This window comes from Rhinolophus ferrumequinum, chromosome 9, assembly GCF_004115265.2.
Source record: "Rhinolophus ferrumequinum isolate MPI-CBG mRhiFer1 chromosome 9, mRhiFer1_v1.p, whole genome shotgun sequence".
In the NCBI taxonomy this organism is placed as follows: domain Eukaryota; kingdom Metazoa; phylum Chordata; class Mammalia; order Chiroptera; family Rhinolophidae; genus Rhinolophus; species Rhinolophus ferrumequinum.
The window spans coordinates 27,719,660-27,736,745 of record NC_046292.1 but is presented as its reverse complement, the minus strand read 5'-3'; the positions used below and the strand labels follow the sequence as shown (position 1 = coordinate 27,736,745).

At 47.6% G+C, this 17,086-nt stretch overlaps 1 protein-coding gene and 1 non-coding gene across 9 annotated transcripts; both read left to right on the top strand.

Annotated features, from left to right (window-relative positions):
- Window positions 1-1,960: 1,960 nt before the first annotated feature.
- On the top strand, window positions 1,961-17,086 carry PABPC4 (poly(A) binding protein cytoplasmic 4). Of its 8 annotated transcripts, none has more exons than XM_033113660.1 (16): window positions 1,962-2,675; window positions 6,169-6,362; window positions 7,122-7,237; window positions 8,469-8,608; window positions 8,968-9,062; window positions 9,712-9,849; window positions 10,480-10,575; window positions 12,135-12,407; window positions 12,724-12,796; window positions 12,954-13,025; window positions 13,569-13,655; window positions 13,750-13,877; window positions 15,035-15,128; window positions 15,240-15,370; window positions 15,592-15,694; window positions 16,779-17,086. In XM_033113660.1, exons 1-15 carry the CDS (start codon window positions 2,483-2,485, stop codon window positions 15,679-15,681), a joined length of 1,920 nt encoding a protein of 639 aa, XP_032969551.1. In that variant the 5' UTR covers window positions 1,962-2,482; the 3' UTR covers window positions 15,682-15,694; window positions 16,779-17,086. The 8 variants fall into 8 exon arrangements, with proteins under 8 accessions (XP_032969555.1, XP_032969553.1, XP_032969551.1 ...); XM_033113658.1 differs by having other exon boundaries at window positions 1,963-2,675; window positions 12,954-13,073; XM_033113657.1 differs by having other exon boundaries at window positions 1,966-2,675; window positions 12,724-12,811; window positions 12,954-13,073.
- LOC117027874 (small nucleolar RNA SNORA55) lies at window positions 10,848-10,978 on the top strand. Its single transcript, XR_004424001.1, has one exon. It is a non-coding gene; the product is annotated as a small nucleolar RNA SNORA55 (small nucleolar RNA).

Sequence of the window (17,086 nt, the reverse complement as noted above, 5' to 3'; positions counted from 1 at the left end):
CTCACTCCATCTGAAGATGCTTTGAGCCAGACATCTAGAAATCTTGACTGGCTGCCTGGAGCACTCAGGAACCGGGATTATAGTCTGTTCCAAGCATTAACCATTGTTTTTCTTTTGTTTACATAGAGATGCCTCTTATTAAATACTTGATTGCTATTGCCATAGGCCTAGTTTTGGCAGCACACCTGCATCACTGCCTCCGGAAATGAGACACAACTGTTTAACTGAACTAACCTATTCTCAAGACTGAGACTGGTTTAGTGAGACATGGAACAATCTATCAAACCCAATTTCTGGAATGTGAAACTTATCAGGAAATTTCAAAGGCAGGACTAAAGTTGTTCAGAATAGGCTTCTCTAAGATATGCCACCGTGACATGTGAACTATTTTGAACTGAAGGCAATTGAGAACCTGCGGGTTCATGAGAAACTTTTACCCCCTTTCCTTAAAGAATTTAAATTGGGGGTCTTGCCCATAATAAGAGTTATTACCAGAAATAACTTTTTACGACCTATCTATAGGGTAGGCAAACATCTAATTACTGCACATCTGTTCTTTTTATTGTCCTGCGAATGACCCTCTTCCCCTCTGAAGCCCCAAGGCACTTTACCTCATCCTTAGCTCAGAATGTCATGTATACCTCATTTTAACTTTGTCTCTGAACCTCTCATGTATGTTGGGGGGGGGGTGTCTGATTCTCCATGTATGTGAGGTTTCTATACATACAGATATAATTAAGTATATTTATTTCCTTTTGTAAATCTGTCTCATGTCAATTTAATTATTAGACTAGCTGAAATAAAGTTTCTTTCTCCCCCGCAGAGCCTAGACACTAACTCCCTTTTACAAAGAAATAGAAAGTATTTTTGCACCCTTAAATGTCAACTAAATTTCCAGAAACACCACTGCCATCTAAATAGAGGGATGATTGTATTTTGTTTTATGAAGCTTTACCAAACTTTGTTCATCTTTCCAGAAAATCCCATCAGCCATGGATACTATTGCATTTGTAGTTGTCTTACCTCTTGGTTCCAGTACCCTGAAAACTTCAGAATGTCTTCTCCTTTTTTGGGGCCCAAACATTTACATATTGGAACATCTATTACTGTGTTTCCCCGAAAATAAGACCAGGTCTTATGTTAATTTTTGCTCCAAAAGACGCATTAGGGCTTATGTTCAGGGAATGTCATCCTGAAAAATCATGCTAGGGCTGATTTTCCGGTTAGGTCTTATTTTCGGGGAAACACGGTATATAATTATAATTTATTTTGTCATCTTTATTTTACAATTAAGGAACACATTGTTTATGAACATTATGCGTGCTGGTGGGTTAAACTGTCTACAGGTTCTATTCCCAGAGGGGCGGGAGGTTTACAACCTAGTGTGGCCAGCTGCCCTTGGGTCTGGCACAGGCCCCGAGCGGTCCTCCGCGCACCAGGGGTCGCTGTAGCGCAGCGTGGCCACACCGGGTCTCTCTCATGTGGCCGCCCCGCCTCGGGCCTCCGGGCCGAGTGGGCGGGCACATCTGCGCCCAGGTCGCCAGGCGCCCTTCGACCAGCAGCGCCCGGGGCGGGCGGGTATAAATGGAGCGGTGGCTCCCCCAGCCGCCTCTCTCCGCCCCGGGTCGCCGCAGCTTCGGCCGCTTTCGGGCTCAGCAGCCTGAAGAAAAAAAGAGAAAAAGATTAAAAAAAAACCCGAAAACGCTTTAAAATCTGAAAAAAAAAGAGAAAGCGAATCCTTCTCGGAGAACCCGCGGGGAAGTCACTTTTGCACGCTTCCGGCCTACCCGCGTCCGCCGCCCCCACCGCCACACCTGGCTGTCCGTCCGTCCGGTGGTGAGCCGCCCGCGTCCACGCGCCTCTGCTCCAGCCGCCGGTCCGCGCCGCGTGGCAGCCCCGCGCCCCCGCCCCCAGCGCGCCGGCCTCCCCGTGCACCACGTGTCCGCGCTGCCCTTCGCGGCCCGGCGTGGAGGCGGCTGCGCGCTCAGCCCCCGGGGCTCGCCGAGTCGGCACCGACAAATATTTTGTTTCCCTCGTCCCTTGGCTGCTGTAATCTTAAACCGCCAGGAGCCCGAGGCCTATATTTATAGAGAAACGCGTGTCCCGGAGGCCGCGTGGGCACCGTTTGGTTGCCTCTTGAAGAATTTTTATAATTTGGAGGGGAGTCCCCATTTAAAAAATTTTTTTTTTTTTTGTGGAAATTTGGAGCCTCAGACCAGGACAGCTGAAAATCACAAACTCCCCGGGAGGGCCATATTGTTTTTGAGAACCTTTTGTCTGCGGTCTTGCAGTCTCGAACGAGCCGCCCCTGAACTCCTCGGCCCGCTCCTCTGTCTCTGAGCCTCCTCCAGCTTCTCTCAGCTTCACTCTGCCACCTGTGAGCCGCGGCGCGGGCCCCGGCTCCAAGAAGAGCCCCTTTTGTCCTGTGTGGTCCTTATAAGAAGTCCTCCTGGCGGGGCTCGGGGTGGTGGGGGCTGGGGAAATGAACGCTGCAGCCAGCAGCTACCCCATGGCCTCCCTGTACGTGGGTGACCTGCACTCGGACGTCACCGAGGCCATGCTGTATGAAAAGTTCAGTCCTGCGGGGCCTGTGCTGTCCATCCGGGTCTGCCGCGATATGATCACCCGCCGCTCCCTGGGTTATGCCTACGTCAACTTCCAGCAGCCAGCTGACGGTGAGTAGAAGCCTTGTCTGCAGATTCACAGGATCCCACGGGGCCTCAGGAGTCATCCTCTAGGCAGGTCCCTACCCTCGTGGAAGGGGCAGCACGACAGCACGTTGCCACAGAAGCCGTAGTGGGGAATAGGATGCAGGAGTGGAGAACACGGGATCCTGGCATCAGATGACCAGTTTCAGCCTTCTACCACTTGCTAACTGGGTGACCTTGGGCTAATCAGTGGTGGCAGTGGGGTTGGAATCCAAGGAGACTGGAAAAACGGCTTCAGAGGGAAGTCACTGTCGTTCCATGGTGTGTGTGACCCTGCTTCAGTGGAGCTGGGCTGTTGGAGACCCTCGGCTGGTCAGTGGGCATGGACTCATGTCCCACACAGGCCTGCCAGAAAGGCAGGGCGGTGGAAACAATAACTGCAAAGATTTTAGGTTGCAGAACTGCTGCCCCCTCCCCTGCCTTTACCCTGGACTAAGAGTCCGTTTGATTTTGTGCTGATAAGGTATCTTTCAGTGAGGTAGGAAGCAGGGGAGCAATTCTATGCATTAAACTTCAGCAGGCATTTGTGTTAGCACAAGAGGAGCATGTGCCAGAGCAGCTCCCAGGTCTGGGTGTTTGCCACTTGGGTAGGAGTTCTTCACTCTGGACGAAGCCTTCAGCTGTGGAGAATGGTCTCTGGGTAGCCTGGGGAACCGAGGCTTGGAAATCCACTGGGCTGGTAGGGATTATTGCCTCACCTGTGAACAGTGCTTTCTACTAGTCAGAACACTTTTACGTCATCCCATCTGAAGAGGATAGGACTCTTAAGAAGGAAAAGGAACTGCAGCAGGTTGGAGGCTAAGCTGGGACTGCCTGTGCAGTGCTCCAGGAGCCCAGATTAGGCCTTCGCTTGGCGTGGCGAGGTATGCCGCAGGCATGGCAGGGGTGAGGCCAGAGGAAACCTAATCGGGCTGCACGTGACTCCAGATTAAAAAGGAACAACTGTAGAGATCACTACGAGAAACAAGCCATTCTGTGGCAAAGGATCTCCAGGTCCCTATTTTTGTCCCTACTTTGTTCACCACGAAGCACAGAATGTCACTTGCCCAGGATGCAGCTGAGACCAGAGGATTGGACTTGTTGAGAGACATGAGGTACTGCTCCCATTTAGTGTGCTCTGAGCTGACTTGTATCTGGCCACAGGGTACGAAGAAGGTAGCTGAGTGTAGCCTTTTTCAGGGGGAGTAGCCTGCCTTGACTCTTCTGAACAAAAGTCTTGTCACTTAGCAATAATAGCAGGAGCCATTGGTCAGTGTGTCTGCCAACACATACCTCTGCAGGACCTCTCCCTGCTATAAATAAGTGCCGCCGGATTTGTCAGACTAAGCCGACTTGCCTTCTGCAGCACTGTCTGGAAATAGAAGAGGAGATGTGTTGGAAAGGGTTCCTTTGCTACTAATTAATGAAACACTGTTTGGGGTCCAAGGCTTTCGATCTCAACTGGCCATTACAAGCAAACTCTTCTGTGCCTGGACTTTTCCTGACTTCCTCCCCTCCCACACTGAGGAACCCACCTGAGGAAGGTGGGAAAGGTGGTTGGAACCGAGTGAAGAGGGGATACTCCCTTGGCTGACTGGGCAGCTAAGCTTGTGGAGGGGCAGTTTTGTCCCTAAGTGGGGTGGTGCCTTGAAGCAGGGACCCCCCCCCCCATCATCCCTTCGTTGAGGACATTCTGGGAGATACATTGCATAAGTCAGGGAAAGTGAACACCAGCTCCGGGTCCTTGTTACTACCAGTGAAGAGAAGTATTCCTGCCGGCAGGTGATGATATATTTTATTTTATTTTTTTCCTTTTTTAATATTTTTTGACAGGGGAGGGATATTGGGGAACAGTGCACTTCTCCAGGGCGCAGCTCAGTTCCAAGTCCATTTGCCGTTCTCAATCTTAGTTGCAGGGGGCGCAGCCCACCATCCTATGCGGGAAGTGAACCAGCAACCTTGTTAAGAGCTTGCACGCGCTCTAACCAGCTGAGCCATCCGGTCGGTGATGATATATTTTAGCTTCTCGTCCTTTAAATGGTCTCTATGGTGCACACATGGATTTGGTTGGGGAGCTAAGGAACCAAGGCCCTGGATGGAGAACTTGGTTGGGCACCACAGTATTTGAAGTCCTGGAATTCTATAGAACTCAGATTAAGGGTTCAGAAGGCCTGGAAACCACCAGGTTCAGGGCCTACCTGCACTACTTAGGCAGAAGGCTGTTGCAGTTTTTTCCTTGTCTGTTAATTCAAAGAACATTTCCATGTGTGACCATTAGTATTTATCATTTGGTGAGTGAGACTTTTTTGTCTGAATCAATTTCTGTTGTCAGAAATTGAAAATATAAGAAACTAGGCTGAATTGAGGGATAGCACATTTTCCCCAATCAGTTGCTCACAGGGTTTGTCTTGTCATTTGTCTCAGACAGAGTGTAGACTAAATGATAGTGGATAACTTTGATGCAATACCTTACTGAAAAAGAACCAGAAATTCTGATACTAGTTTCTTAATCACCAGTTAGCTCTACTGCTTAGTCACTCTGAACAAAAGTTTGTTCCTTTTATCAAATGGATAATTTCACCTGTCCCACCTGTGTCACAGTGAGTGGTAGGCTGCAGTGTCTTAAAAATGATTTAAAAAAGCTTAGTCAAATATGAAGTACAGTGGTCCCTACTTATTTGCTGTTTCGCTTTCTGCGGTTTCAGTTACCCGTGATCAACTGTGGTCCAAATATATAAATGGAAAATTCCAGAAATAAACAATTCATAGTTGAAAATTGTGTGCCATTCTGAGTAGCGTGATGAGATCTCGTGCCATCCTGCTCTGGACGAGTCATCCTTTGTCCGGCATATCCATGCTCCATATACTACCTCCAGTTAGTCACTTTGTAGCCATCTCCGTTATCAGATTGCAGTGCTTGTGTTCAAGTAACCCTTATTTTATGTAATAATGGCCCCAAAGCCCAGGAGTAGTGATGCTGGCAATTCAGATATGCCAAAGAGAATCGTAAAGTACTTTGTTTAAGTGAAAAGGTGAGTACAGTACAGTAAGATATTTTGAGACAGAAAGACTGCATTCTTACAACTTTTATTACAGTATATTGTGATAATTGTTAATCTCTTACCGTGTTTATTTATAAATTAAGTTTTATCCAGAGGTACGCATGTATAAGAAAAAGCATTATATATATATATATATATATATATATATAGGGTTTGGTACTATTCTCGGGTTCAGGCATCTACTGGGGGTCTTGGAATGTGCCCCACCACTGTATTATCATTTGATCCTGGTGCCTCGGGCCATTTAGATGATCTTGCCTAGCCCCCTTACCCCACAAGGGTGCCGACCCAGAGGGGTTGAGACTTCTGCCACGAAGTAGAGTAGAGTGATTACCTTGAAAAGTCCAAGAGTTATCTATTCTTGGGATGGTGGCAGTCATGTGAGGTGAATCCTTGACTGAAATGTATTTCTCTTGCAGCTGAACGGGCCTTGGATACCATGAACTTTGATGTAATTAAGGGAAAGCCAATACGCATCATGTGGTCTCAGAGGGATCCCTCTTTGAGAAAATCTGGTGTGGGAAATGTCTTCATCAAGAACCTGGACAAATCTATAGATAACAAGGCACTTTATGATACTTTCTCTGCTTTTGGAAACATTCTGTCCTGTAAGGTAAACATTGATTAAATGATTTCAGCAGAGTAATTACTGCATCCTGAAAACAATATAAATACTAAATGGGGAACTGCCTTGGAATTGGGTGACAGGGTATGGTAATTTTCAAAATGCTAGAAATGGCTCTGAAAGCTAAAAGTTCCCCATAGATAATCTTGTGCCACAACCGAGCATAACTAGCAGATGCTTTTGTGTCTTTGTTCTTCCCTCTGCCTGAAATATCCTTCCTGTCTTCTAACTTTGGAAAGCATCAAAAGGTTTCTGTTGGGGTTGGGGAGGGGAGGACTAGAGCTGTGCCTCTGGTTTCCAGGAAGCTGTATATAGTCGTTTGAGAAGCATAAATTCGCTCTTTTCATTCCCCATGCACCTGTTTCTGTGGAGAATTTTGTACAACTTGTGTGGTGGTGGTTTACATGTCTGACTGCACACTAGGCTGAAGTTCTATTGTGGGCTTGGAAGATGGTTTGTCTTATAGCAGCAATGTGGTTTTGCACCCAGATCTCTCAATGTTTTTTAATAAGAAAACATTTGGAATAGAAGCAACCTAATAGTGGCTACCATTTGTAAATGGAACATAACTATGTGCCTCGTGCTGTGCTGAGTGTTAGAAAAACTGCTCCTGCTGTAGTCTCCTGCCTTTTGGCCGTGAATGGGCTAGGCCTCAGGTACAGGAGAACCCTGAGTGGGAGACCACGTGGTTCTCAGATCTCGGGAGCTGCCCAGTGGCACTAAAATGGCCTGCCTTGTCTTTGACAGGTGGTGTGTGATGAGAACGGCTCTAAGGGTTATGCCTTTGTCCACTTCGAGACGCAAGAAGCTGCCGACAAGGCCATCGAGAAGATGAACGGCATGCTCCTCAATGACCGCAAAGTGTGAGTGTCCCAGTCCGGAGCAAGAGCCATCGCATGAGCCAGCCATGGCCCCACCTCGGTATTAACTGGCACACACAAGGAGGCTACTGGTTTTCTCGGCCCAAGTGTGGCCTGCTCCTACCTCTCCACTCCAGGGCTGGTGAGTCTCCCTGCCGAGCCGTGGCAGCCCTTTTGACTCGCCAAGGTGGGCTTCCTGCCCAAGCCATGGCCTGCCTGCTGCCTCTCCCTTAAAAGCATCCGTCTGGGTTTTGCGAGCATCGGCAACTGGGGCTGACTGGAAGACAGCTCTGAGCCCACTCTGAGCAGGGGTCTTGGCCAGCGGCAGAGTGGAGAGGGCCCTGGACTGACCAGGAGCTATGTACTAGCCATGTGACCTTGGCCTTCCTGTGATTCAGGTCTGTCCATGGGGTCACTTGCTAGGGTTGATGCCAAATTGTCCTCCCATCTCCACTTGGCTAACTTAGGACCCAGTGGCCTTCTAATACAAGGCTGGCTCCCCAGTAATTCTTAATTTGGTTACAATGAAAAATCTGTCCCATTGCAGAAGGAACTGTTTATAATAGACGTGTTGCTTTGGTGTGGTTATTGTAGAATGGAGAAGGGGATCTTAGCTAAGCCATACAGGGAGAGAAGGGACAATAAGTCTTCGCTATAACAGGCAAAAATCATTTCTGTCCTTTGTGTTGTTGAACCGGCCACGGGTTGCATTGATAATGTGTAAGTGCCCAGTGGTCAGTTCTTCCAAAGTTATCACTAGAAAGAAATCTAAATATTTTCATTGTACAGATACATTTTCCTATTAAGTGTTAACAACACCAAAAGGAATACAGTAAAAAATTACAGGCAGTTCACTCCAACAGTTTCACTCCTAGGATTAACCACTGTTAACAGTTTGGTTTGTATCCTTCCAGACCTTTTCTATGCATTTACATAGATGCACAGAAATGAACGTTTTAAAAACGTGGTCATCAGTTTCCTTCACGAAGGCAGTGTGATGTGGTAGGAGTAGCCCTGGTCTGAGCCAGGAGCCCCGGGGCTGGTCCCTGCAGGACAGTCCTGCTTCTTTCTCTTTCTGTGGGGAGTTGGGCGTCTCTGAGCTTATTCTCTCAGTGGTTGGATGGGGACTCGTGTTTTAACCTCTCCTGTCAGCCTTTAACCCGCATTCCTTTGGGCCCCTGGAAATCATGTTTTGTTCACTGGGTGATCACTGTTTTTCATGGTTTCTTTTTAGGTTTGTGGGCAGATTCAAATCTCGAAAAGAGCGGGAAGCTGAGCTTGGAGCCAAAGCCAAGGAATTCACCAACGTGTATATCAAAAACTTCGGGGAAGAGGTGGATGATGAGAGTCTGAAAGAGCTGTTCAGCCAGTTTGGTAAGTCAGGTTCTTCGCCCCACGCGTCCTCTTTCACAGTCCACCAGACCTGGAGTTCATCTGTTTTTCCTTAAGAGATGAGGGCACGTAGACCCAGAAGTAAAATACCTTGCATGACAAAGGTCACAGGGTAGATAAGAATAGACTCCGAGCCTTGGCTCTTGGCTTCGTCCGACGTCGTGCAGGCCCCGAGGCCATCTCAGCAGCTTGGTCAAAATTAGAAGGCCAGGCACGGTGCCTCTTTTAAGAGTCCATCTGAGTTCAGCAAAAGGTTGCTTCAAGTGGGTTCCTAGAGAAGCCTTCTCTCCTTGAGCTGTGGTAGAGATGGTGTTATTAATAGTTCTGTCCTTTGGTAATAGGTAAGACCTTAAGTGTCAAGGTGATGAGAGATCCCAGTGGGAAATCCAAAGGCTTTGGCTTCGTGAGTTACGAAAAACACGAGGATGCCAATAAGGTGAGAGTACCACGAGGGTTGGGAAAAATTGGTAGGAAGTGGCCCCAGAGTGTGGGCAGGGCCTCGCTAGCACATAGACTGGAGCTGGAGTTATCTTAGTATCTGGTAGTGATACACAGTTACTGTACTCTGGAATTGCCTGCTTAAGGGGTTTCACCTGTCAATTGTATTAGTTAAACTGTTTTCAAAGCATTTGGCATATACCTGTCACCTTGGCTGTTCAGCCTTGTAAGTTGAATACAGGACAGGTGTTTGTTCCCATTCCTCAGTGAGGGAACTCAGGGCCAGAGAGTCGTCGATTGGATAACAGGACAACAGCTACTTGGCGGTGAATCTTTGTGCGCGGCCACCGTAACATATATCACTTAATACCTACAAAAGAACCTGAGAAATTTAGTGAGAGCCAGATTTTCAAGCTAGGCACAACTGTGCTATTTTTTTTCTATATTATCTGATCCAGCAACCCTGTTAAATACCAACCCTATTTTATTTATGAAGACGTTTGGATTTGCTTAGCTGACTTCAGAGGTGGAATGAAGGCAGTTTTTAGCCCTATAGGGAAGAGTTCTTAGAATTCAGGATTTACAGGCTTCCACAGCAAGGTCCCTGCCTCTGCATCTTGTTTTAAAGATACGTGTTTCTTTTTTAGGCTGTAGAAGAGATGAATGGAAAAGAAATAAGTGGGAAAGTCATTTTTGTAGGCCGTGCACAGAAGAAAGTGGAACGGCAGGCCGAATTAAAACGGAAATTTGAACAGCTGAAACAAGAGAGAATTAGTCGGTATCAGGTGAGAGAGGTGGTCTTGGCCCAGCCCACCAACAGCAGATTTACTATGAAATATTGGCAGCGCACCCTTACAGTTCAGCAAGCTTTCTCTTTGGGAATTGGGAGCCGGCTCTTCCTCTCGTTCTCTCGTTTATCATCAGGCTTAAAAGTCTATGCCTACCAGATAACAGCAGCAATTCTAGAACAAAGACCAAAGAGATTGTTTTCATTTGGGGACTCTGTTCCAGAAGCCTCAGCCGTTGTTCTTAGTCACGTGGGTTCCTTTTACTTAAATGATAGCCCTTTGTTTGGAATGGTGGCGAGAAGAGCCCGGCTAGGGTGAGTGGTCAGCGGAGCGGCTGTGAGGAAAGACAAGAGCATGTGACTGCGTTGAGGCTCCCATAGAACCTGGGGGCAGGAGTTTCTCAGCCTGGAGCCTGCATCAGAATTCCCTGCATGGCTTGTTAGAACGTGGGTGTCTGGGCCCCCGAGTTCCTGATTCATTAGGTTTGGATTCTGACCTGAGAATTTACGTTTCAAACGAGTACCCAGTGATGGATGCTGATGCTCCTTGTCTGAGGACCACACTTTAAGAACTTTAGGGAATCTGTGGGGTATAGAAGTACGATTAACAGGGATCCTTCTGCTGCAGGGGGTGAATCTCTACATTAAGAATTTGGACGACACCATTGATGATGAGAAGTTAAGGAAAGAGTTTTCTCCTTTCGGATCCATCACCAGTGCTAAGGTATTTTATACTGAGATTCTGGGATTGAAAGTAGAAGTTGTAATCTTTTAGCAGTTTATTGGCATTTGTTTTATTGAAGGCATAGGATCTGAACTGTGTTCATTTCTGAGAGAAGCTACTACATTAACCTAGCAAACTCGCCCTGGCATTCAGTTCCCCGTCGAAGTGTGTGCTCTGCAAAATGACAGTTCACTAGGTCATTCCTGCGTTATCTCCCAGCACTGGTGTGTGGAGATGAATGTGACCCAGTCCCTCTCTGCCAACCCCCCAGAGCACCTGAATCTTTCCCATACTTTGCTGCTTCGTGCTGGTGTGGGGACAGATGGTGCTACAGTAAGAGCAGAGGAAATCCAGACGGGTTTCCATTTGTCTTGGGGCCTGTCTCTACAACTCTGCCACACTTTCTCCCTGAACGAAGGTATTTTGAGGATTTTAGAGCTGGTATGGGAACTTCCATCCTGGTCTTAAAGAAGGAGGGAAGAGGAGGGGGAAGTTTTTTCCCCCATGTTTGGGGTATGCATCATTTGCTTAATTTTTTTCAGTAATCAAGTCACTGAGTTGGCAGGGTGAGTATGAACCCCCTTTTAAATCAAGGAATTTGAGTCCTTGAGCAAGAGAATGCTGGTTACATGAGGATGGATATGGATGTTGTACTTACTGTAAGTTTCACAGGCACCATTTTCACATAACTCATTGGCCTACCTCATTGATAGAGAGTTATTAGGTTGATACACGTCTTTACTTCCATGACTGCCACTTGAGGAGGCTGACCAGGCAGTGAGCTAAGACACAAACAAAATGGTGCCGAGCACACATGGTCATGTTGCTACCGAGGCTTCTGAAGAGGTAGGCCAGGGAAAGCAATAAATACCCTTTTGAAGTGAGGAAAAGAACCATTGTGAACCTCTAAGTATATGTGGCAAAAGACTGCCTGAACCAGTAGACAGGTGACTTTGTAGCTATTTGCCTTAGTGTATATCACGGACATTGAGACTTGGAGAGGGCAAATAAGTGATTTGTTAAGCTTATATAGCTTAGAAATTGCAGAGCTGGGCCTGGAATCCAACTGTGTCTCCCAGCTGGTAATTTTTCAGCTGTTGCTCCCATGGAAATTGTGCTGGCAGTCATGGGTTTTAACTCCTGCCCACATGTGGTATTTCAGAAGCATATCCTACAGTGCTAAGAGCTTATTAAAGTTTTGTTCCCCAAAGTCTTCGGTGAGTCTTACATTTAAATTGCTTGATACCACTGTCCAAATCTTTTGTGGGTGCCCAAAGGTAGCTGTTTTGCTGGATACCAGGAAATATCTTGGGTTCCTGGCTTAACCATTAGCCATATCATAGTGTTTGGGAACTTTAGAATCACTTGGGGGTCTAACAGAGAAAATGCCTAGGTCTACCTTTAGAGAGCAGTGACTTAATTGGTCTGGGGTACAGCCTGGGACAGGGCTGAGAACCCCTCCTAGACATGGTAACTCTTGCAGCGGAACCCAGGTTTTCTGGTTTTAATAGCTGCCCCAATATAGAACACCTTTTTCTTAAGCTGGTCTCCTTTTGTAGGTAATGCTGGAAGATGGGAGAAGCAAAGGGTTTGGCTTTGTCTGCTTCTCATCTCCTGAAGAGGCAACCAAAGCAGTCACTGAGATGAATGGACGCATTGTGGGCTCCAAGCCGCTGTATGTCGCCCTGGCCCAGAGGAAGGAAGAGAGAAAGGCTCACCTGACCAACCAGTATATGCAGCGGGTGGCTGGAATGAGAGCACTCCCCGCCAATGCCATCTTAAATCAGTTCCAGCCTGCAGCTGGTGGCTACTTTGTGCCAGCAGTTCCACAGGTGGGTCTGCTATATGTTCATGGCTCTTTAGAGCCTGCCCACTGACAGCAGCTCCTGTAGTCTGCAGTAGTGAGGAGAGGGGTTTTGGGATGTCAGAATTCTAGAATGTCAGAGTGAAATGAGGAAGGACTTAACTCATGGTCATGCACAGTAAAAGAATCCCCATTAGCTGACCTTCCTTCCCCCAAGCTTTTGAGTAAAGAGAGCCTCTACCCAAATAATTAGCCACAGCCTGGTAGTGAGGTGAGATGAGATACTTCTTTAGTGTGGACTCAGGTCCTTAAAATAAAAAGGGCTTGGGTGCTCTTTCTTACAGGCTCAAGGAAGACCTCCATATTATACACCTAACCAGTTAGCACAGATGAGGCCTAATCCACGCTGGCAGCAAGGTGGGAGACCTCAAGGTAGGTGGTGGGGAGCAGGGTTTGATTACTGAGGATATACTTACCCTGGTCTCCCCAGCCTCTCCTTGTTCCCTCTGAGGTGCTGCCTAAGTTTGGGTCCACAGCGTTCATCAGTGATGTGCAATTTTTGTCTTTTCGCCAGGCTTCCAAGGAATGCCAAGTGCTATACGCCAGTCTGGGCCTCGTCCAACTCTTCGCCATCTGGCTCCAACTGGTAATGCTCCGGCCTCTCGTGGCCTCCCTACTACCGCTCAGAGAGTCGGTGAGCAAACTGGCCTTGAGAAGCGTGGCCTGGGGAGGAGGGAGTCAGCGTGACTGGGCTCTGCCCAGGGTCGGTCACTGTTGGGCTCATGTTTGAGTCCTGGTCCTGTAATCTTAGCTGTGTGCTTAGATAGGTACGTAAGGGGCAGGTGACAGTATTAGTTCTAGGAGCGCCGGTTACTTTTAAGAGGCTTTGCTCATCGGTTACTTGTGTGAAAAAGGCTAAGTGTAGATGTTTGCTAGCTGTATGACGGAGGCAGCCTGTTCTTCTGGGTGGAGTTGGGAGAGAGGAAACTTTTTTTTTTTCAGAATATGTCCTGTATTCCGAGAGGTGGAAAGAGTTATATGTTATCTGTTGGCTGATCCTTGAAAGTAGCAGTAGAGGCCCCGTGTGTGATGTGTTGTGTGAACTTGCTTTGGAATTGCTCCCTCCGTGGGACGTGGCCAGTTGGACGTCTGCTGGCAACACTGATGTGCATTTGCTGGTCTGTTGTAGGGTCTGAGTGCCCGGACCGCTTGGCTATGGACTTTGGTGGGGCTGGTGCCGCCCAGCAAGGGCTGACTGACAGCTGCCAGTCTGGAGGTGGTATTGGATGCACACAGAATGGGGAAAGATGGGATTTGACGGGTCTTTGCCCAGACTGACGGGCTTTAATTTTACTTGTTCTTTTCCTAAGGTGTTCCCACAGCTGTACAGAACTTAGCACCTCGTGCTGCTGTGTCTGCCGCTGCTCCTCGGGCCGTTGCACCTTACAAGTACGCCTCCAGTGTCCGCAGCCCTCATCCTGCCATACAGCCTCTGCAGGTGAGGTCCACCACAGCACACTGAAAGGATTTCCCCCATCGCCACATGGTTCAGAAGATGCTTTGCTTTGATTTCTGTAACAGGTTGAAATGCCTGCTCTGTGTCAAGGCGCTGTGTGGTCACACTGCCCTTGAGGGGCTCTCTGGTGGGCGAGAAAGGGCTTGAAGGGTTTTTCCTGATAACACTTCACTCAGGCCCCAGAGAGGACAGCCAGTGCTTCCTGCTCTCCTTTCTACAATATACATGTGCTCATTCACGTCTTTGAGCGTCCATTTCACTTCTGCCTCCGCTGGCCTAGTCGATGCTTAGCTGCCCTGCAAGGTACAGTACATTAAGGCAGGAAGGAACTTCATCTTCCAGAAAAGTTCTGCTTCAGAGGTGTAAAGTTGCGGTGGGGGAGTTGGACCCAATATCAGATTTTCTAAGCTGGAACCTGCTGTCTCTGGAGCCAAGATGCAGCCAGTTGGTGGAAAAGCTTAGTAGCACTCAGCGTGGAGGAGCCACCCGCAGCCTTGTGATCCCTGAGCTGCTTCCTCCTGCTCCGTGCGAAGTTGGGTATTTCCCAGAACCTGATGCTATGTGAAACATGGTCTTTTAGGGCTGTGACTCATTGACATTACTTGTTGACAGTCCGCAAGCATTTGCTACAATAAGAACTTTAGGTACAATAACAATGATGTGGGATGTAATTATAAATGGTTTGATATTCACAGCCTTTGACCCAGTCTTTACTGGGAATTCACCCTAAAGGAAAACTTTTTTTTTAGGAAAAGGCTACACAGACAGATGTTCACTATACCTTATTTATTAACAAGATTTCTAATTCTTGGGTAACCTTGGGTAAATTATCATTGTAACCTTGAATAAATTAAAGGCATTTGATAGACGCTTGCCAAGCATTGTAGGTTTTTTTTTTTTTAATTTCCCTTCCTTTCTAGTAGCATGCTGTGCTTATTATAGTTGGCTGTGTTTCTATGTCCACACCACTCTTTTCCTCATCTTACCCTCTATTGCTGAAGACTGCAGTTCCTTGGTGGCAAAGCCAACTGTTTCCATCTCTTTCACATAGTAGACTTTCACATGTTGAATGGTCAGGCTCTGGACCACTGTTAAGTATCCTTTCTTTGGTGCTAACCCACTGCCTCTTCTGGTTTCAGGCACCTCAGCCTGCAGTTCACGTGCAGGGGCAAGAGCCCCTGACCGCCTCCATGCTGGCTGCGGCACCCCCCCAGGAACAGAAGCAGATGCTGGGTGAGTGACTCATATGCTTGCAGAAGAGGGGCCAGAGCCTGGGACTTACATGGACACCAGTGTCCATTTACTGGGATTCGACCTGGTTTTTACTTCAGTATCTTCCCACAGGAGAACGTTTGTTCCCACTCATCCAAACCATGCATTCAAACCTGGCTGGGAAGATTACAGGAATGCTGCTGGAGATCGACAACTCTGAGCTGCTGCACATGCTGGAGTCCCCTGAGTCTCTCCGTTCCAAGGTGAGCCAGTTGGTCCTCTGACCCCACGACTGTAGCTTGCTCCACTGGGGAGGACGATGGGTAGCCTTGGACACCAGCTACGGCAGAGAGAAGAGGCTGCTGTGGTGTGGCGGGGTATTTGGGAAAGCAGCACCGGGAGAAGCCACCCCTGGGCCTGGGTGTCAGGGAGGGATGGAAGGGCTCTCCGTAGATGTCACTGACCGCCTGGAGATTTCTCACAGGTGGATGAAGCTGTGGCGGTTCTCCAGGCTCATCATGCCAAGAAAGAAGCTGCCCAGAAGGTGGGCGCTGTTGCTGCTGCTACCTCTTAGACAAGGAAAAACCGTATGTTTGGCTATTTTTGTTTTCTGCAATGGTTTTGTCTCATGAATATATCTTGTTAAAAGATTAGGGACAATGTAGAGAGCTGTGTTTCTGCCATTTAACCTGATAACGTGGGCAAGCTGTCCTGGGTTTTTTCTGTCATTTGGATGAGCTAATATAGGTAAGAGAGTACATACTGTAAATTATAAGGAGCAAAAAAACCCAGTTTCCTTAATAAAGAGCATGTGGTTAGAGGGTTTGCATAGCTTTTCATTCTTTCCTGATGGTTATGAGCAGACTTTCTCAAGAGTCACCTTTTTGGTCTGGAATAGTGATAGATCTACAGGCGTTGTCATAATCAGGTCCCACAGCCTAATTTCTATGAGCATCTCCCTGGTTTGTTCTGAGATTGGTAAGGTCAGCTGTGTGTATAACCACTGCTTAGCTCTGGGAACACAGTGGACACAGGCCTGGGTGTTAAAGTGGGAGAAACACACACACCTGACTACAGTTACAGAGTGTGTTCCAGTTGACTTCTAGACTTGGGGGCCATGGTCCTTGTCTGCAGGGGACCTCTGACAAGGACTGGTAGGTGCCTCCAGGAGGAGAGAGAACCAAGTGAGCAGAGGCAAGGGAAGAGTGCACATGGTAAGGGCCAGAGCTGGTATGGAAGTTGGGGTTGACTTGACATAGTCTTGGCCCGTTGGCCTTTCATTTGGAATTTAAGGAAGAGAACCATCACACTGTAGAGGGTTTTGAGTACAGGATAGCCTGGAAGGGTGGAAGGTGGGTCCTTAGACTCCAGCTACCCTCACAGTCAGTGGTTCTCAACCAGTGGTGTCCCCTTAGGACATTTGCCAACATCTGGAGACATTTTAGGTTTTCACAACTGGGAACGTCACTGGCATCTAGTGGTAGAGGCCAGGGATGCCGCTAAACATTCTACACTGTACAGGACAGCCCCAAAAGAATTTATCTGGGCCAAAGTGTCAGTAAGCACTGCGGTTGAGAAACCCTGCTCTACAATACCTTCTTTTAGCAGCCAGGGGTTTCAGAGAATCTGTGAGGTTCTTTTGATTATTGGTATCGGTGCTTTTCTTTTCAGGATTCAAAAGCCAAATAACCCCTCATGGAATTCAGCTCAAGGTTTGAAGACTTCCTAGCTTGTCCTATGGACCTCAACACTAAGAACCACAAATTGCAAATTTAATAGGTCATTTTGTATCAAAAGGTCAATTGTGAAGCACCTAGAATTTTTCAATTAAAAGAATATATTCTCTGGGTTCTGTGACCCAGACAGTGTTAACTTTTTTTTTCTATTGTGGGTTTTGATTCCCCCCCCCCAGAAATTGGTTTTATTTGATGTACCCAAGTCTTAAGTTTCTCAATAAAGAAAAAATCTCCATAAAACTG

Bases quoted from the DNA above. Each gene is read 5' to 3' on its own strand.
- PABPC4 (XM_033113657.1), top strand. From the start codon at position 2,483: ATGAACGCTGCAGCCAGCAGCTACCCCATGGCCTCCCTGTACGTGGGT. The intron at 2,676-6,168 runs GTGAGTAGAAGC...TTTCTCTTGCAG, and splicing joins CTTCCAGCAGCCAGCTGACG to CTGAACGGGCCTTGGATACC. The intron at 15,129-15,239 runs GTGAGTGACTCA...ATCTTCCCACAG, and splicing joins GGAACAGAAGCAGATGCTGG to GAGAACGTTTGTTCCCACTC.